Source organism: Oncorhynchus nerka, linkage group LG26, assembly GCF_034236695.1.
Source record: "Oncorhynchus nerka isolate Pitt River linkage group LG26, Oner_Uvic_2.0, whole genome shotgun sequence".
NCBI classification, from domain to species: Eukaryota; Metazoa; Chordata; class Actinopteri; order Salmoniformes; family Salmonidae; genus Oncorhynchus; species Oncorhynchus nerka.
In genome coordinates, this window is record NC_088421.1 from 13,205,373 (window position 1) to 13,224,087 (window position 18,715).

The 18,715-nt window shown below is 40.6% G+C and overlaps 1 protein-coding gene across 3 annotated transcripts; it reads right to left on the reverse strand.

Moving 5' to 3' along the window:
• Nucleotides 1-14,501: 14,501 nt before the first annotated feature.
• LOC115110330 (uncharacterized) lies at nt 14,502-18,701 on the reverse strand. 3 transcript variants are annotated; one of them, XM_029635902.2, is made up of 10 exons: nt 18,508-18,701; nt 17,993-18,090; nt 17,753-17,879; nt 17,485-17,651; nt 17,205-17,356; nt 16,972-17,116; nt 16,783-16,876; nt 16,585-16,663; nt 16,081-16,157; nt 14,502-15,939 (listed from the first exon to the last, which is right to left on the reverse strand). In XM_029635902.2, the coding sequence occupies exons 2-10, from the start codon at nt 18,045-18,047 to the stop codon at nt 14,823-14,825; spliced, it is 2,013 nt and encodes a 670-aa protein (XP_029491762.1). In that variant the 5' UTR covers nt 18,048-18,090; nt 18,508-18,701; the 3' UTR covers nt 14,502-14,822. The 3 variants fall into 3 exon arrangements, with proteins under 3 accessions (XP_029491762.1, XP_029491761.1, XP_029491763.1); XM_029635901.2 differs by lacking the exon at nt 18,508-18,701 and adding an exon at nt 18,302-18,494; XM_029635903.2 differs by lacking the exons at nt 17,753-17,879; nt 18,508-18,701 and having other exon boundaries at nt 17,993-18,192.
• Nucleotides 18,702-18,715: the final 14 nt, after the last annotated feature.

The following is an 18,715-nucleotide window of genomic DNA, read 5'->3' on the forward strand; positions in this document are numbered from 1 at the left end:
ACAAACGGAAAAGGAAACACGGATTGGTGATGGCTAGTAGGCCGGCGACCCCGACCGCTGAGCACCGCCAGAACAGGGAGAGGAACCACCTTCGGTGGAAGTCGTGACAAACTGAGTTTAAACGTATTTGGCTAAGGTGTATGTAAACTTCTGACTTCAACTGTAGGTTTAAATCATATTCTTATTCTGAAGCAAAAAATACCTGACAATGACTTGTGGAGAAGGAGATGAAGGACTGCGGAATGTCATGGAAAAACCATCCCCATAAAAGGCAGTTAGGCTCTTGTGGAAGCCTTATATTCTACATAGGAACGAAAATGATTACGTTTTTAAAAAGTAAGTAGGGTCGTTCAACAAAAAGAGTGCCTTTTGTGTCCCTTTGATATTTTAAGTAGAAATCGTGCACCAATATATAATTTTAAAAGCATGTTATATTACATTTTTTCACATGAATAAAGGCTTGTTAAAGTGCCAAAATGCAACATTCTGACACGTCCCTCCTTCAACCCATTACTTCTAGGAAGGTTTTAACGCACTTAATCACAAACTTTCTCCAAATTTCACCATCATTGTAAAGTCCTAGTTATTTGATTGCTTTTTTGACAGTCATTTCTGAAGACGAGGAGCATCCATGCATGGGATTTCTTTTGGGATTTGAAATTGAATTAATTTAGCATTACTTTACATGCCATTTAATTCCATGCAATAATAATATAATTGTATATTAATAATCCTTCATTTCAAGTGTCATAGTTTGCAAATAATAGCATGGATGACAGTGAAAAATGGAAGGATTTCCCTTTACAAAAACTGAACTTCATGAAAGAAATGTCCTGTTGGTGACATCTTGTCACAGTACACCCACACTGTGTAAACCCAGTCAACCCGTCACTTTCTTACCCAGTCACACCTGCTCACGACCTCCCAGAGCTCTAGCCTCACAAGATCAATCTATCAATGTCGCATCGATTTTATTTGGACTGTTGCAGCCAGGCTTGATTTGGCTGGATAACCTGCACAAACTGTAGCATGCTCAGTGGACTGGAGCAAATTGAAAATAGTTTAACACCGTAAACACTTTTGTTAGATAATTGATTATACATTGTCTGGTTTTACCAGACTGTTTAGGAAATGAATAGCCCAACATTTCATTGGTGACTGGTTTAGGGGAAACGCCAGTCATAGCATTGCCCAAGTTCACAGGAGGCTTCTGAAGGGAAGACTGCACATAATAATGGCTGGAATGGAGCGAATGAAATGGCATCAAACACATGGAAACCATGTATTTGATACCATTACACCTCTTCCGCTCCAGCCATTACCACGACCCTGTCCTCCCCAATTAAGGTGCCACCAACCTCCTGTGCCCAGGTTATATGACCTGCTACTAAAATAGAACCATTGTCAGTGTTTATTCAATACATGCTTTACTTTACTCCACCCGGAAATTACTATACAATTTCCAAAGTGAAATGAATAGAACTTTGTGTGGTTCATGTCTTCATTGTTTGTGATGGCTAATGATCTGCAGATTAGATAAATGTTGATGTCATACTCTATTCACAAGGGAAGTGTGAGACAAATACACAATATTGTTTTGATCTAATGATGTGCATAAATGCTTCAAGTACAAAGTACATGATAAGACAACGCAGAAAAATATGATGCAGATTAGATCAATTCCCCTCTACCCCACTGCTATTATTTTCCAATTAACATCAGAGACTGTAGTCAACAGACCCATGCTTAAAGATGTCCTCCAGTGAGTTTTGAACTTTTTCTGTTGAAAAGTGAGATAGTATACAGTAAAGTACACACACTAAAGGTTAAAAACAATGAGAAAACCAATGTTTTTTTTAGACAAACTTCAGGGAGCAGGGCATTCAAAGAGTTGGTTTGATGGTCAGATGTGATGTCGTCGGCCTCACCCCTTCCTTAAGGACCAGTAGGGAAGCAATAGAGAACATGCTATAGAATATGCTATTTCATCAAACTCCCTCGATCAATGCCCATAAAGTCTATTTTAAGTGGTATGGAGCAGCACAAAATTCAACAAATATTGACAACACAATAGGGAGGATAGTCTCAGCTTGGCTCATCCATTTACAGCCAATAAACTAGAACATTTGTTTAGTCCTTAATTTAGTGGTAATTCCTCCCTTGGTGATTAGTCTGAGTATTAGATGGAAATGGGCCAGCTGCCTGAGACTGGCGATGGGAATGCAGTTAGATGATCTGTGAAGGATTGTGTGTGTGTGAGGAGGCCAGGAGGATAGTTTCACAGCTCTATTGAAAAGACATGCTAAATGAGAGTGGGGTCTCATTATGGTGGAAAGGGCACCAGATGACAAGAAAATCAAACAATCTAATATTAGTGTCGAGTAAAAGCTTGAATGTAGTGATGTAGAAAAGATTAGATTGTAGAAAAGAAGTGTGTTAGAGAGCCTCCCCTCCCCGTGTATCCTCAAGCTGAACTTCAACACACCTGCTGAGACGACCTTGATCTATATATGTGCCAAAGTCCTGTCGTTTCAAAAGCACAGCAATTGAATCAATCATAATGATAAACACGTTAACAATATTGAAAGGACAAGACACTCCATCAATAATTTTGGACACACTGACAAACAGAACATACAGCTCTATCCCGGCAACTCTATGGGGCCTCTAGCTGTAAGCTCTATCCTGGCAACTCTATGGGGCCTGTAGCTGTAAGCTCTATCCGGGCAACTCTATGGGGCCTGTAGCTGTAGGCTCTATCCTGGAAACTCTATGGGGCCTGTAGCTGTTAGCTCTATCCCGGCAACTCTATAGGGCCTGTAGCTGTAGGCTCTTTCCCGTTAACTCTATGGGGCCTGCAGCTGTAGGCTCTATCCCGGCAACTCTATGGGGCCTGTAGCAGTAAGCTCTATCCTGGTAACTCTATTGGGCCTGTAGCTGTAGGCAGAATCCTTGTGGAGATACAGAACACTTTCAACCTGTGTGTTAGAAGTCCTTCTCCATGGCACTCTGTGTTTTTGAAAGAGAAAGCTTGTGCTTCAGGGTGTGTTGCACAGCGTGATTTCATCCACAGAATCATCTCATTGGTTTGACATGCTGGATGAAAGTCTCACCCATTGGAATTGATGGTGAAGTCATTAGTACGTGAAATGCTGAACAATTTGTTTTCACTTCCCTCTATCACTCTTTCATTACATTTACATTACATTTAAGTCATTAAGCAGACGCTCTTATCCAGAGCGACTTACAAATTGCTTGCTTACAATTGCTTGCTAAACAGGCTGAAGATAAATACAACAATACCTATTTGGATGCAAATGCAATGCGTATTTTTGCATCAATTTTCTTCAGACATGATTTATTTCATGCTCTGATTATTATAATATATATAAAATAATTCATGGTAGAGAACAACACAAGTTATTATACCAAATGGGGGATCATCCCAGCAGGTGCTCCAACATTAAATATACACTATATATACAAAGTAAGTGGACACCTGTTACAGACAGGTTTATAAAATTGAGCACACAGCCATGCAATCTCCATAGACAAACATTGACAGTAGAATGGTCTTATTGAAGAGCTCACTGACTTTCAATGTGGCACCGTCACAGGATGCCACCTTTCCAACAAGTTAGTTTGTAAAATTTCTGCCCTGCTTGAGCTGCCCCGGTCAAATGTAAGTGCTGTTATTGTGAAGTGGAAACGTCTAGGAGAAACAACTGCTGAGCCGTGAAGTGGTATGACACACAAGATCACCGAACGTGACCGCCGAGTGCTGAAGCACGTAGTCCATTAAAAGTATTCTGTCCTTGCTTGCAACACTCACTACCGAGTTCCAAACTCTGGTAGCAAAATCAGCACAAGAACTGAGATTCGGGAGCTTCATGAAATGGGTTTCCATGGCCAAGCAGCTGCACACAAGCCTAAGATCACCATATGCAATGCCAAGTGTCGGCTGGAGGGGTGTAAAGCTCGCTGCCATTGGACTCTGGAGCAGTGGAAATAAGTTCTCTGGAGTGATTAATCACACGTCACCATCTGGCAGTCTGACGGACTAATCTGGATTTGGCGGATCCCGGGAGAACACTACCTGCCCGAATGCATAGTGTAAAGTTTGTTGGAGGAGGAATAAAGGTCTAGGGCTGTTTTTCATGTTTCTGGCTAGACCCTTTACTTGAAGAGAAATCTTAACGCTACATCATACAATGACATTCTAGGCAATTCTGTGCCTCCAATTTTGTGGCAGCAGTTTGGGGAAAGCACTTTCCTATTTCAGCATGACAATGCCCCGGTGCACAAAGCGAGGTCCATACAGAAATGGTTTGTTGAGATCGGTGTGGAAGAACTTGACTAGCCTGCACAGAGCCCTCAACCGCAATGAACACCTTTGGGATGAATTGGAATGCTGACTGTGAGCCAGGCCTAACTGCGCCCAACCTCACTCTTGTGGCTGAATGGAAGCAAGTCCCCGCAACAATTACATTTACATTTAAGTCATTTAGCAGACGCTCTTATCCAGAGCGACTTACAACAATGTCCCAACATCTAGTGGAAAGCCTTCCCAGAAGAGTGGAGGCTGTTATAGCAGCAAAGGAAGGACCAACTCCATATTAATGCCCATGATTTTAGAATTAAATGTTCGACGAGTAGGTGTCCACATACTTTTGGTCACGTAGTGTATATTTCACCTCTTTGTGCATATGCCTAATCCAATCCAAAATTCTCTACATGCCTCTGGAGTCTGCTATTCTCTTATGCATGCCATTCATTCCTAACACATTTGTAAACTGAGTTGTACTAATTTTTTTGCTGTCGGAATAATGATTTGTAAGTTGTAAGTGGATCAAATGCCATAGTAATTACACAGTATTATAAACTGTTATCAATATGGGTACGGCAGATCAAATCAAGAAGGAGCACATGACCTGCATGCATGGTAAAGAGTATTGAGTCTGTCTTGTGAGTTGCTGAGCTTTGGACAAAAGTTACCATGGTTATGATGTCTGAAATGGAGCTTGTTAATGATTTACATAAAAGGGAAATGCCGGGGTTATGTTCATTATCTCTGATCGCAAGCAAAGCAAACATTTTACAAACGGGAGAGCTAAATGAGAATTCTTAGAGCAGATGAACCAAATTGTTTGATCATTTTAGTTTGTGCCAAGTAAAATAGACACATTTTCCCTGAATAGTTCCCCCCGATAATGCATTTTGATCAATTCAAATGTCATCAAATAGCAACCATCTCTATTCATTACATGTGCAGTTCCTAATCAGCCTCTCTCACTCTTTGTTTGTATCCCTTTCATCAGTGCTTTGGACAGCTCAAGGACACTTCCTTGTGGAGAACTCTGATGCTTCCACCATCAATAGGAACACAGGGATGTTTTGGGCCCTTTTACAGTGCAGGTATATTAATAGTATATATTAATGGTAGGCTACGTAATAATGGCAGTCATTTCAATTATTTGGTGACCTAGAGCAGAAGGTGTAATTGTAACACATTGTTTTCTTTTTCAGCATGTTATTTGGCAATCTGTCACGGCCGTCTTCCAGGAAGGAATAAGTGGACTAAAGCGCAGAGTGGTGAGCGTACATTACTTTATTTCTAATGTCGCCAACAAAACAATACGACCGTGAGGCTTAAGAGGGCTATAGTGCCACTGACAAAGTCAACTTCCCAAAAATAACAAAGGGGAAAAGGCTGCCTAAGTATGATTCCCAATCAGAGACAACTAAAGACAGCTGTCCCTGATTGAGAACCATACCCGGCCAAAACAAAGAACTAAAGAACATAAATCAAATCAAATCAAATGTATTTATATAGCCCTTCGTATATCAGCTGATATCTCAAAGTGCTGTACAGAAACCCAGCCTAAAACCCCAAACAGCAAGCAATGCAGGTGTAGAAGCACGGTGGCTAGGAAAAACTCCCTAGAAAGGCCAAAACCTAGGAAGAAACCTAGAGAGGAACCAGGCTATGTGGGGTGGCCAGTCCTCTTCTGGCTGTGCCGGGTGGAGATTATAACAGAACATGGCCAAGATGTTCAAATGTTCATAAATGACCAGCATGGTCAATAATAATAAGGCAGAACAATTGAAACTGGAGCAGCAGCACGGCCAGGTGGACTGGGGACAGCAAGGAGTCATCATGTCAGGTAGTCCTGGGGCATGGTCCTAGGGCTCAGGTCCTCCGAGAGAGAGAGAGAAAGAGAGAATTAGAGAGAGCACATGAGGGGTGGCCAGTCCTCTTCTGGCTGTGCCGGGTGGAGATTATAACAGAACATGGCCAAGATGTTCAAATGTTCATAAATGACCAGGATGACTAACATAGAATACAGAACATAGAATGCGCACCCAAATCACACCCTGACCAAACCAAAATAGAGACAAAAAAAGGCTCTCTCAGGTCAGGGCATGACACAATCTTTACATATATTTTGAGTGGAATGGAAGGATAGAAATATCAGGTATGTGCATGTGAAGATCATCCAATGGGAAAATAGAGCTAACATGAATGAAAACTTGCAATTGCATCTTTGTTTTCATTAAGGATATGACTCATACGTCCTTCCAATGTTGTTTCCCTACTTAGTAATGATGTGTGTTCTCTGTTTGACACTGTTTCCTTTGTTCTTGATGTCCCTCTCAGATAGGAGCAGAAAGACTATCTTTATAGGTCTGTGTTACTGTAATTTAATTATGCCAATGTGTTTTCATTAATTGAAAACCCTTAATCTATTTTATGAGAATTTGTAAGATTCTTGTTTGCATAAAATAGACGGAGACCAGCCATTTCAATAATAGGTAACAGAATTTATTCTCGGAGCGCGCTGCCACGTTACCACGAGCAACAGTTTATATACAATAACATGACGTCATTTCATTGCTTAACAGAAACCCCTCCTCTCGACAGGGACAAAGTGAGGTGAAAAGTTCATTCTACCTTACTAACTTACTAACACACTCCCAACTTTTGACCCCTCAACATTATCGATCACCACTTAGCTGACAGTTCTAATTAACAGAAAACCTAGGAATGCACTCACTGTCTTATCCAAAAACCCCAGAGCTCAGTTTCGTCGGTTCAACCATAGGTTAACGACCTTATCTGTTTACACAGTCCACTTCTTTCTTCCTAGTTGGAATGGTGTTCATTAACTTTAATTACTCCTTGTCTGTGTCACACAATCCCATTTTATGAACTCATATTGTTAATCAGATATAATAAAACAGAGTATAAGTTTACTTAGTTACAGTTCTATTTGAAATGGGGATATTGTTTATTCATTTATTCATAATAATTCTAACAGTCTGCTGGTTACCTCAGTGCAGGGAACACTCAGCTTCCTGGCTCTGAGAAAGACTCTTCCACCAGAGGAGGAGATGCTCAATAAGGAGGAAGGCCAGCCTTTGCTCTCATCTCGCATGATGTTAGTTTCCTAATTAATTGACAGTACTCTCTCACTGTACCCTTATTTCAATGGGAATCTATGGCACTGCGTTTGGTGTCTCTGTTTTAAATGATGGTTATTCATTCTGCTATGAATTTGAATATCACAGTATTGAAAATAAATATTGTTTGTCTTGCTAATTTGATAATTTTCCATCTTAATGTTTGGCAGGTATAAGCAAAGAGCGGCAGTACAAGATGCAAAGTCAGAATTCAGTAAGTTAATGTAGCTTCACAGGCACATTTGTTATTACACAATCAATCATTGATCTATTCCTTTGGGTTAAAGGGCACCTCCGTTACCTTGCTTATGTTGTTTCACTGTTTTACTATCCTGTTAGTCATCTAAAGCAATTCCTTGTGTGTTTCCTTCTCTTCAGAGACAATCCTGCAACTGCTCAAAACCAAAACCATATTGCTTCTGAGCTGTTGCACCACCACTAACATTGAGTGGCTGCTGCCAACACACTGACTCAACTCCAGCCACATTAATAATGGGAATTGATGGAAATTGATGTAAAATATATCACTAGCCACTTTAAACAATGCTACTTAATATAATGTTTACATACCCTACATTACTCATCTCATATGTATATGTATATACTGTACTCTATATCATCTACTGCATCTTTATGTAATACATGTATCAGTAGCCACTTTAAACTATGCCACTTTGTTTACATACCCTACATTACTCATCTCATATGTATATACTGTACTCGATACCATCTACTGCATCTTGCCTATGCCGTTCTGTACCATCACTCATTCATATATCTTTATGTACATATTCTTTATCCCTTTACACTTATGTGCATAAGGTAGTAGTTTTGGAATTGTTAGGTTAGATTACTCGTTGGTTATCACTGCATTGTCGGAACTAGAAGCACAAGCATTTCGCTACGCTCGCATTAACATCTGCAAACCATGTGTATGTGACAAATACATTTTATTTTATTTTATTTGAATTAATGAACATGCACTTGTGGAGTAGTTGTTAAGACACTAACAGCTTGCAGACGGTAGGCAATTATGGTCACAGTTATGAAAACTTAGGACACTAAAGAGGTCTTTCTACTGACTCTGAAAAACACCAAAAGAAAGATGCCCATGGTCACTGCTCATCTGCGTGAACGTGCTTTAGGCATGCTGCAAGGAGGCATGAGGACTGCAGATGTGGCCAGGTAAATAAATTGCAATGTCCGTACTGTGAGATGCCTAAGACAGCACTACAGGGAGACTAGACGGACAGCTGATCATCCTCGCAGTGGCAGACCACGTGTAACAATACCTGCACAGGATCGGTACATCCGAACATCATACCTGCGGGACAGGCACAGGATGACAACAACAACTGCCCGAGTTACACCAGGAACGCATAATCCCTCCATCAGTGCTCAGACTGTCCGCAATAGGCTGAGAGAGGCCGGACTGAGGGCTTGTAGGCCTGTTGTAGGCAGGTCCTCACCATACATTTGGAGATGGAGGGTCTGTCATGGTCTGGGGCGGTGTGTCACAGCATCATCGGACTGAGCTTGTTGTCATTGCAGGCAATCTCAACGCTGTGCGTTACAGGTAAGACATTCTCCTCCCTCATGTGGTATCCTTCCTGCAGGCTCATCCTGACATGATCCTCCAGCATGACAATGCCACCAGCCATACTGCTTATTCTGTGCGTGATTACCTGCAAGACAGGAATGTCAGTTTCTGCTATGGCCAGTGAAGAGCCCGGATCTCAATCCCATTGAACATGTCTGGGACCTGTTGGATCGGAGGGTGAGGGCTAGGGCCATTCCTCACAGAAATGTCCGGGACCTTGCAGGTGCCGTGGTGGAAGAGTGGGGTATCATCTCACAGCAAGAACTGGCAAATCTGGTGCAGTCCATGATGAGGAGATGGCCGCCTCGCTTCGTGTTCCTAGGAAACTATGCAGTATTTTGTTTTTTTATGTGTTATTTCTTATAATGTTACCCCAGAAAATCTTAGGTTTTATTACATACAGTCGGGAGGAACTATTGGATATAATAGCAACGTCAACTCACCAACATTACAACCAGGAATACGACTTTCCCGAAGGGGATCCTTGTGCTTGGCCTACCACGCCGTAGAAGGGGCAGACGGAGCGGTCTACTACTCCCCAATGTCCAGTCTCTTGACAACAAGGTAGACAAAATCCGAGCACGGGTAGCATTCCAGAGAGAGACTGTAACGTTCTTTGTTTCACGGAAACATGGCTCACTCAAGACACGCTATCTGAGTTGGTACAGCCACCTGGTTTCTTCACGCATCGCGCCGACAGAAACAAGCAGCTCTCTGGTAAGAAGAAGGGCAGGGGTGTATGCCTTATGATTAACGAGACGTGGTGTGATCATAACGACATACAGGAACTCAAGTCCTTTTTTTCACTTGACTCAGAATTCCACACATAATGCCGACCGCATTATCTACCAAGAGATTTCTCTTCGATCATAATCACAGTCGTGTATATCCCCCCCAAGCAGACACATCGACGGCCCTGAAAGAACTTCATTGGACTCTTTGTAAACTGGAAATTACATATCATGAGGCTGCATTTATTGTAGCTGGGGATTTTAACAAGGCTAATCAGAAAACAAGGCTCCCCAAATTCTATCAGCATATCGATTGTGCTGACTAGGGCTGCCAAAACACTAGATCACTGTTATTCTAACTTCCGCGATGTATATAAGGCCCTCCCCCACCCTCTCTTCGGAAAAGCTGACCACGACTCCATTCTGTTGCTCCCAGCCTATAAACAGAAACTAAAGCAGATTCCAAAGTGGAGTCGCAATTCAACGGCTCAGACACGAGAGGTATGTGGCAGGGTCTACAGTCAATCACGTACTACAAAAGAAAAACCAGGCCTCCCAGGTGGCGCAGTGGTCTAGGGCACTGCATCGCAGCGCTAGCTTTGCCACCAGAGACTCTGGGTTCGCACCCAGGCTCTGTTGCAGCCGGCCACGACCGGGAGGTCCATGGGGTGACGCACAATTGGCCTAGCGTCGTCCGGGTTGGGGATATCCTTGTCTCTTCGCACACCGGTGACTCCTGTGGCTGGCTGGGTGCAGTGCGCGCTAACCATGTTAGCCAGGTGTTTCCTCCAACACATTGGTGCGGCTGGCTTCCGGGTTGGAGGCATGCTGTGTTAAGAAGCAGTGCGGCTTGGTTGGGTTGTGTTTTGGAGGACGCATGGCTTTCGACCTTCCCGTACGGGAGTTGTAGCAATAAGACAAGATAGGAATTACTAACAATTGGATACCACGAAATTGGGGAGAAAAGGAGGTAAAAAAAAACAAAAAAACAGCCCCGTTGTGGACCACGATGCCTTGCTCCTAGACAGACTAAACAACTTTTTTTGCTCGCTTTGAGGACAACACAGTGCCACTGACATGGCTCGCGACCAAAACCTGCATCTTGCCTATGCCGTTCGGGCATCACTCATTCATGTATTTTTATGTACATATTCGTATGAATTCCTTTACACTTGTGTGTATAAGGTAGTTGTTGTGAAATTGTTAGGTTATATTACTTGTTAGATTCTACTGCATGGTCGGAACTAGAAGCACAAGCATTTCGCTACACTCGCATTAACATCTGCTAACCATGTGCATGTGACAAATACATTTGATTTGATTTGCATTACTTAATGCAGCTGGTGGCCACACCAGATACTGACTGTTACTTTTGAATTTGACCCCACCTTTGTTCAGGGACACATTATTCATGGCAACTGCTCATTATGGTCATCCTGGGTTTCACTGGAACACTCTGCTTCTTCATGGTGGAAAGAATACAGAACTTCTCTATAGACCTACAACAAGAGCATTAGGACCCATCATTTCAACACTGGCACAGTCATGTATTTCAGACTTACATTTCTAGGTTTTTTAACAAGAAAGATACTTTGCACCTTCAATGTCTTAGCTTTAACTTATCTTGCACAACACACTAATTATAACTAACGATATTGATGTATACCGGAAAATGTTATGCTGTGTGTATAGATAGACTAAATTTGAACAATTTTGTCTATGACAATTCTCAACATCCACCATGCCAAAGCTTACAGGGGTTATCCAGTGATTAAAAAAAAAACAATATTGCCTTGTAATAATACAATTACTGTACAACTTATTTTCAGTGCCCATAGCATTGTAGTAGAATAGTTTTAAAAATACATCTATATGCATTAACATTTATGGTATCCTTTTACTTCCATTTTTTAATTGTTTTAATTTGACATTTTACACTTCAAAATCTTGTCAGCCATGCATACTAAGAGCCTGTTAATGTTTTGGTTGCTTGTATCTGTTAAATTAAGCAAATTTCTATTTTTCTAAATTTCTATTTAAAAAAAAATGGTTCAAGTAACTTATTTGCCGTATGAGTCCTCTGTGGCAACGAGAAGGTACAAACACAATCTGATTTTTAAACATTTTAAACCAACAGGTGCGCTAACTTGTGCTTCTTCGGTTAGTGTCTCCCAAAGTTTTGGTAGACGTCACTGGGCAAGTGCAACACTTTCATTTTGACTGGGAATTGAAGTTCTAGATTGCACATTCAAAATCAGAGGTTATTGTGTGGGACAACAAACATGCAATACACATTATGCTCAGGAGATGGGGGTAAAATACAACTGTAGGCATCAATTTAGATCAGAATGAAGGAAACATTAACGTTGATCATACAATAAAAAGCACTCTAATTAAACTCACATTTCAACGATTCCTTTCTAAAGACTGTCAGGTTGCACCTATACTGTTGCGGATCTCATTTTCTTATATGCAGGAAACGGATATGTTAACTCAGTCCAAAGCAGAGACATTTGCATCCTCATGATAATGCACTTCTCTTTTTTTCCCACCATGGCAATAGATTGCGTGTGCTGTTTTCGATTGCGAGTTATTTCTGGTACTGCACATTATATAAAATGTGTGATACATACATTGGTGGAAAAAGTACTGAATTGTCATACTTGAGTAAAAGTAAAGATTCCTTAATATAAAATGACTCAAGTGAGTCACCCAGTAAAATCCTACTTGAGTAAAAGTAGAAAGTAATTTGGTTTTAAATATACTTAATAAGTATCAAAAGTAAATGCAATTTCTAAAATGTATTTAGGTATCAAAAATAAAAGTATAACCATTTCAAATTCCTTATATTATGCAAACCAGACGGCACGATTTTCTTGCTTTCTAAATTTACGGTTAGCCAGGGGCACACTCCAACACTCAGACAAAATTTATAAACAAAGCATTTGTGTTTAGTGAGTCCGCCAGATCAGGTGCAGTAGGGATGACCAGGTATTTTCTCTTTAAGCCCGTGAATTAGACAATGTTCCTGTCCTGCTAAGCATTCAAAATGTAATGAGTACTTTTGGGTGTCATGGAAAATGTAGGGAGTAGAAAATACAATATTTTCTTTAGGAATGTAGTGGAGTAAAAGTTGACAAAAATATAAATAGTAAACTACAGATGCCTCAAAAAACTACTTAAGTGTAGTACTTTAAGTAAAAATACTTTAAGTACTTTACACCACTGGGTACATATTAAAGGTGATGCAGACTTTCAGCCTAAAATATTTTCCATTACAAATGCTCACCTTCAAATGCATTTTATGTCCAACATTTTATTACTATTAATTTAGATAGAAAGCCAAAAAGAACCGGATAAAAGGGATTTCATTGTAAGTACTCCATAAAAGTGATGTATATTTTCTCCCTCTAAAAATGACATTTTAACGTTGATCACTGGCAGGAAGATGTGACATCACTGCAGTTAATTTGTTTTCCAAGCAAGGTTCAAGAGCAGGGCCCATAAATCATAGAGGTGGATGACGACCTTAGAGAAGCACTGGACCAGTGAGGGCATCATAGGTCCCGCAGTACTTCACAGGTAATTGAGTATTGATTGCATTATAATCAGAATCCTAAAGTGATCTTCCTTTTTGCTATTTTCTAGTCAATTGTGCAACTTGATGCTTTGCATACAAACATTAAGAGGAATGTGTGGTATAAGTCCTGTAATGTACCTTACCTATTGGAATCTACAAGCGCTCCCCTGGTATTTCTAACACTAACTGGACCAAAGCTTAACGTGCCTGCAACACAGAGAAGTACATAGGTATTTGTGGTATTAAATGGCAATAACAGAAGGTGATGCCCATGACATAATAACTCAATAAATTCACATTTTCAAGACAACCTTTGAGCTGCCTTTTAATCCTCAACAAAATTCAATTTTGCAATGAAGTCCGCGAAAATGAATTTCCATCACTTGCATTGCCTGTCCAAAGCATTCGAAGTATGACATAGCTGTGAATGCCACCATGTATTCCTGCATGCTTGCTCAATATAAGCATGACAAGTTGGCATAGCAGACCTGTGGCTCTGTGAAAATGGCCTTTCACCATCCCCTCAGGTGTCTCCACACTTCTATCTTGGCCTTTGTTCAAAAACAGCCTGTCACAAAATCGCCACAATACCATGAAAGAAATTATGCTGAATGCCTCAGTCATTCCAATCGTATACTATTATTGATGGTTAAACTGTGGCAAACGCCTCTCAATAGTCTGCATGATAAACCATCGCTATATGTGTCACTAGTCAGGTAATCTTTATTCAAGCTTCACCAGTTAAGCGAAGAGCTTTGAAGGGAAAAAAGTGTTTTTGTTTTCTACAATAAACACTACAAACATGAACTACATCCTCAGAAAATAACCCTAAACAAATGTTTTTTTTGTTGATTAACCTGATTCGCAACACATCTATGACATCAGAGGCTGGCTCTACTTTCTGGGCGTGTATTTCCAAGGAAGCTGCAATGTACTTGTTTCAAGGAACAGCGCAGAATAAGGAAGTAGGCCTACCACTTTTTTCATCAGAAATCCAACCTCAATGTTTGCATGTGGCTTGTACTGTTAACACTATTTAGCCTATCAAACATCAGATGCAATGAAACTGTCTGACTATTTTACTATTTTGGGAAGCCATTCGAAGAGAAGTCACTTTCAGAGGCTGGAGAATAGTTTGATGACCTTGATGTTTAATCAAGATGTTATTGCTCAGTATTTCAACTGAAGTACTGATGCTTCAGACAAATGAGGAAAAGACAAGACATGTTATATCTCTTCAACAATTAACTGCTGCAGTTTCCCCACACACACATGTTTATTTACAGAAGCTGTACATCCAAAATGTGGAACTTTTCTGGACTTGAGGCTACAGCATTTTCATGGCAGAATGGTATTCAAACTGTTTGTATACTATAGAAAAAAACATATATATGAGCTCAAGTCCCCAAAATAAAAGAAATTGTAAAGTGCAAAAGTGTCTACCGTAGAATCACACACAATGATAAGAGCTGTCATTGTCTATTTGCATGGCTTGGTCTGAACAGAAAGCAGTAAGAAAGGAATTTCCAGGTATCGGATATTGTCCTCCCTGTTTGGACAGGACATTTAGAGGTATGTTCCTCATGGAGCTTTGAGGGATCTCAGTCTCCAAACACTTGTTCAGCAGTTTGTCTGAAACCCACTGATCTGGGCTATTTTGTCCCAGGCTCTGTAAAGTCTGATAATTGACGTCACTCGGGGGGAGGCAGCATCCAGGGTCAAGCAGGCCGTGGTAACATGGATTCACATCGTAAATCAGTGGCTCGCTACTGTCCACATCCTGGAAACCCTTAAGTGGCAGTGGCACATCCATGAAGGCATCAGTTCCTCTCTTATTGTCCTTACCGACCGCCTCACTGAAGCTCTGATATCCAGCAACGACACTGATAACATTGTGAGGTTCGGACACATTGCTGTCATTAGAGCCATAGATCAGACTGGTGTCCTCTGCTGACGTGGTAGTCTCTGAATCATCACTGGTGCCATCACACGGGTGATATGAAAACTCGGTTTGCAAGAGGGGTGCACAGTTAGTGGACAAGTTAAGGTCTTGTTGACCAGTACCAAGAAACAGCTGTGGATGGGCATTTTTCAACACTTCAGCCTCACCAGAATGGTAGGAGGAGTTACAAAAGAGCAGAGGCTGCTTAGGAAATGAGGATGTCTTGCTTGTTGTTAACTCTTGAATGGAGTTGAGGGGCACTGAGGGGGAGTAGGTAATATTGTTGTAACAAGACGACCCACAAGAGCCTCCAGACTCACTCATGAAATGAAGAGGATTGTAGTCAGATGAACACACACCAATGTCTCTATTTGGCTCAGGGCAGTTCATTTGTGTACCATCATCTGTCATAGGAGGGGCTAAGAGCAATGACTGAGGATTCTCGTCCAAAGGAACAAGGCTGGGAAAGACTTTGCTCAGGGCCTCTTGAAGATGGCTAATGATCTGCACATTACTAGGTTCAGGGCTCATGGGACATGTGTGGGCATAACCCAGGGAAGATGATGAGTCAAGCTCTGAGCCACTACCTCTTCCACTGCTCCCATCTACTATTGAGGGGTTTGTCCTGTAGGGAAAAGACAAGCGGGCAACTTTCAATGAATTAAAGCTTATTTCCATTACAAGGACTTGACTGCCCACGCGAATAGGACTGAACCCGAAGACACCTTTTCATTTTGCTATGTTTATAGTGCATCTATAAGCTCACCTTGTTTTTCCTTCAGTGTCCATTTTTGAAGAATCAACATAGATGGAGGATAAAGGTATTTTGGGAGGAGACAATACCTGTGGTGGAGAACAAACATCACTAAATGCAAATACACAAATGGAAGGAATTGCAGTATGAAAGTAATGAAGGCTTACAGTTTATTTAAACATAGACTATTTAAGCAATAAGTCTTAAGAAATAAATAAATGGCCAAGGTTTAATAAATAAATAAACGGCCAATATACCACGGCTAAGGGCTTTTCTTCTGCACAACGCAACGCGGAGTGACTGGACAAAGCCCTTAGCTGTGGTATATTGGCCATATAGCACAAACCACTGAGGTGCTTTATTGCTATTCTAAACTAGTTATGAATGTAACTATTCTAAAAAAAAAATGTTTTATTGTGTCATATCCATTGTATATGGTCGGATATTCTATGGCTTTCAGACAATCAGAATTCAGGGCTCAAACCACACAGTTTATAATTGGAGATGGAGGCTCACCTTAGGCACTCCTGGAACCATATACAAAAGGTCTGGGTTTGAACATTTAGGAATATTATCCCACCACTTGGTTTTGAGTCTGCAGAGGGGGGAAATAGAACGATTTGAAAGCCTATAGGGCCCATATGAAGCTGTATGATAACAAATGTTTGTGGAAACAGACATACTGTCACCTACAGACATGTCAGGACAACTTACCTAACACTGCACCAAAATAAAGCACTTGTGATGATGATAACAGCAATGCAACTGAAAACAATGGCAATCTGGAGTACTTTCCGAGATGATGCAGCTGTGGAGCAGAGAAGAATATACAATGAGCTACAAGGTGAAAGTGAAATTAAGGTTTGAAAACCCATGGATGATAAATCTAATTTAGTCACTTACGGTTGGTGAATTCCAACTCTTCACTCCAGTCACTGAAACGGCCGTTCCTGTCAGTATAAGTTCTGACCTTCAGAGCATAAATGGTGTTTGGCTCCAAGTCTCTGCCAAGTAATTCATGGGAAGTTGTTGAGTCATTTTTGGACACCTGTCGGAACAAAGGAAAGGGCTAGAGGGAATGTTGTCATTGTGATGTGACAGCGAACGGGGGAATGCTGTATATCACCCTCCTTTACCTCATCTGTTTCTCCTTTCTTTCTGTAGCTCAATTCGGCCATCAAGTCCTGAGAAAACGGTGCATCATCAGGGTAGTTTGTCTTCCATTTGACCAGGAAATTCCCATTTTCTGTTGGTTTCACCTTTTGGACGGTGGGGGTTTTGGGTTTTACTGTATAGGGCAATGACAGGGATGGTTTGACATATCAATCAATTAAACAATGGTTTCATTTCATGCAATATTCTTTATAACAGTAATTCATTTTCAAATAGCAAACTGCATATGTAGATGCAACTCACTGCTGCATTTGATACAGAGGATTTTGGAATTTAGACGCTTCCCAGAATTCCAAAGTGTTGCATTAAACTCCTCCCCAATAACAAGGACCATTGGATCAATAGAGCATCCACATTTGAAAACATCATTGGACCTCTCCTTTTCCTTGAAAGTACAATCATTCTGGCCTCTGGGAAATAAGTTGAATATTAATGCAGATTTGAAATTAAATAGGACTTCTTGGTGAGATTAACATTGACAATAGAAAAACTTAAACAATCATAAACGTACTTATTTTGCGAGCCCAATAATTCCAATGTCATGTAGTATTCAGCACACTTAGACTTGTCAGTTGTAAAATGACAAACCATACTTTTGTCATAATCGTTGAAGCATTGAAGATTTCCGTCACTCATTGCTACAAGTAATTAACAAACAAAAAGCTTGTCAAATGTTAACCACGATCAGGCAAAAATACTGCGGTTAAATCTACTTACATGTTTATAGGCTATAATACAAAAGACTGCTTACCATCATCAGCTATCAAAGTCCCAAAGTTTGTGAATATAATAATCAATAGAAACATTGTTGCTGAATACTTTAGAGTAAACCACACAGTATAATTCAATCTGAAATCGGAAAGAGAAAATGTTTCATGTTAGTGGTTAAATTCCTGCACATTAAAATAGGCTACACGTAGGCTAAATGTGAAGAAGTGACTATTTAATTCAGTAATACGGTTTTTTGTGGGTCTGCAGTTGTTGCTTTTGTTAATAGACCTAACTTTCCCACTAGATTCCCTTGATTACATAGAGATATAGCAAATCGAAAGTCACTCACCCACACAATGATATATTATAATTTTGAGGAAGTACTCATTTTTTTTTTAAATAACAAAGAAAAAACAATGAATCTATAAAACAGTATATAGTCTTCATACGATCTACAGTGGTAACAATCATTTGTCACTTTACACAAATAGAAAGAGTTGCTGTTTTGACAACTACGAATTGCTTACTGGAAATTACAAATCCAATAGGACACACCTTTCATGGGAAGTTCGCCCCCCTTCCTTATATGACCATGTCGCACGCACGTACGCTTTGTTTTTGTTTTATGGTTGATTACCAACTTCGAATTCCATCAATGACATCTTAATAATATTGCAATCTTTTTGCAACTTGATCTATTCCCGGGAAGTCCGGTTTCAGATAAAGACAGGGAACACCGAGCCACATAGTTTCCAATCTAAAC

Bases quoted from the DNA above. Each gene is read 5' to 3' on its own strand.
- LOC115110330 (XM_029635902.2), bottom strand. From the start codon at position 18,047: ATGTTTCTATTGATTATTATATTCACAAACTTTGGGACTTTGATAGCT. The intron at 17,652-17,752 runs GTACGTTTATGA...CTTATTTCCCAG, and splicing joins TTATTGGGCTCGCAAAATAA to AGGCCAGAATGATTGTACTT. The intron at 16,664-16,782 runs GTAAGTTGTCCT...CCCCCTCTGCAG, and splicing joins TTATTTTGGTGCAGTGTTAG to ACTCAAAACCAAGTGGTGGG.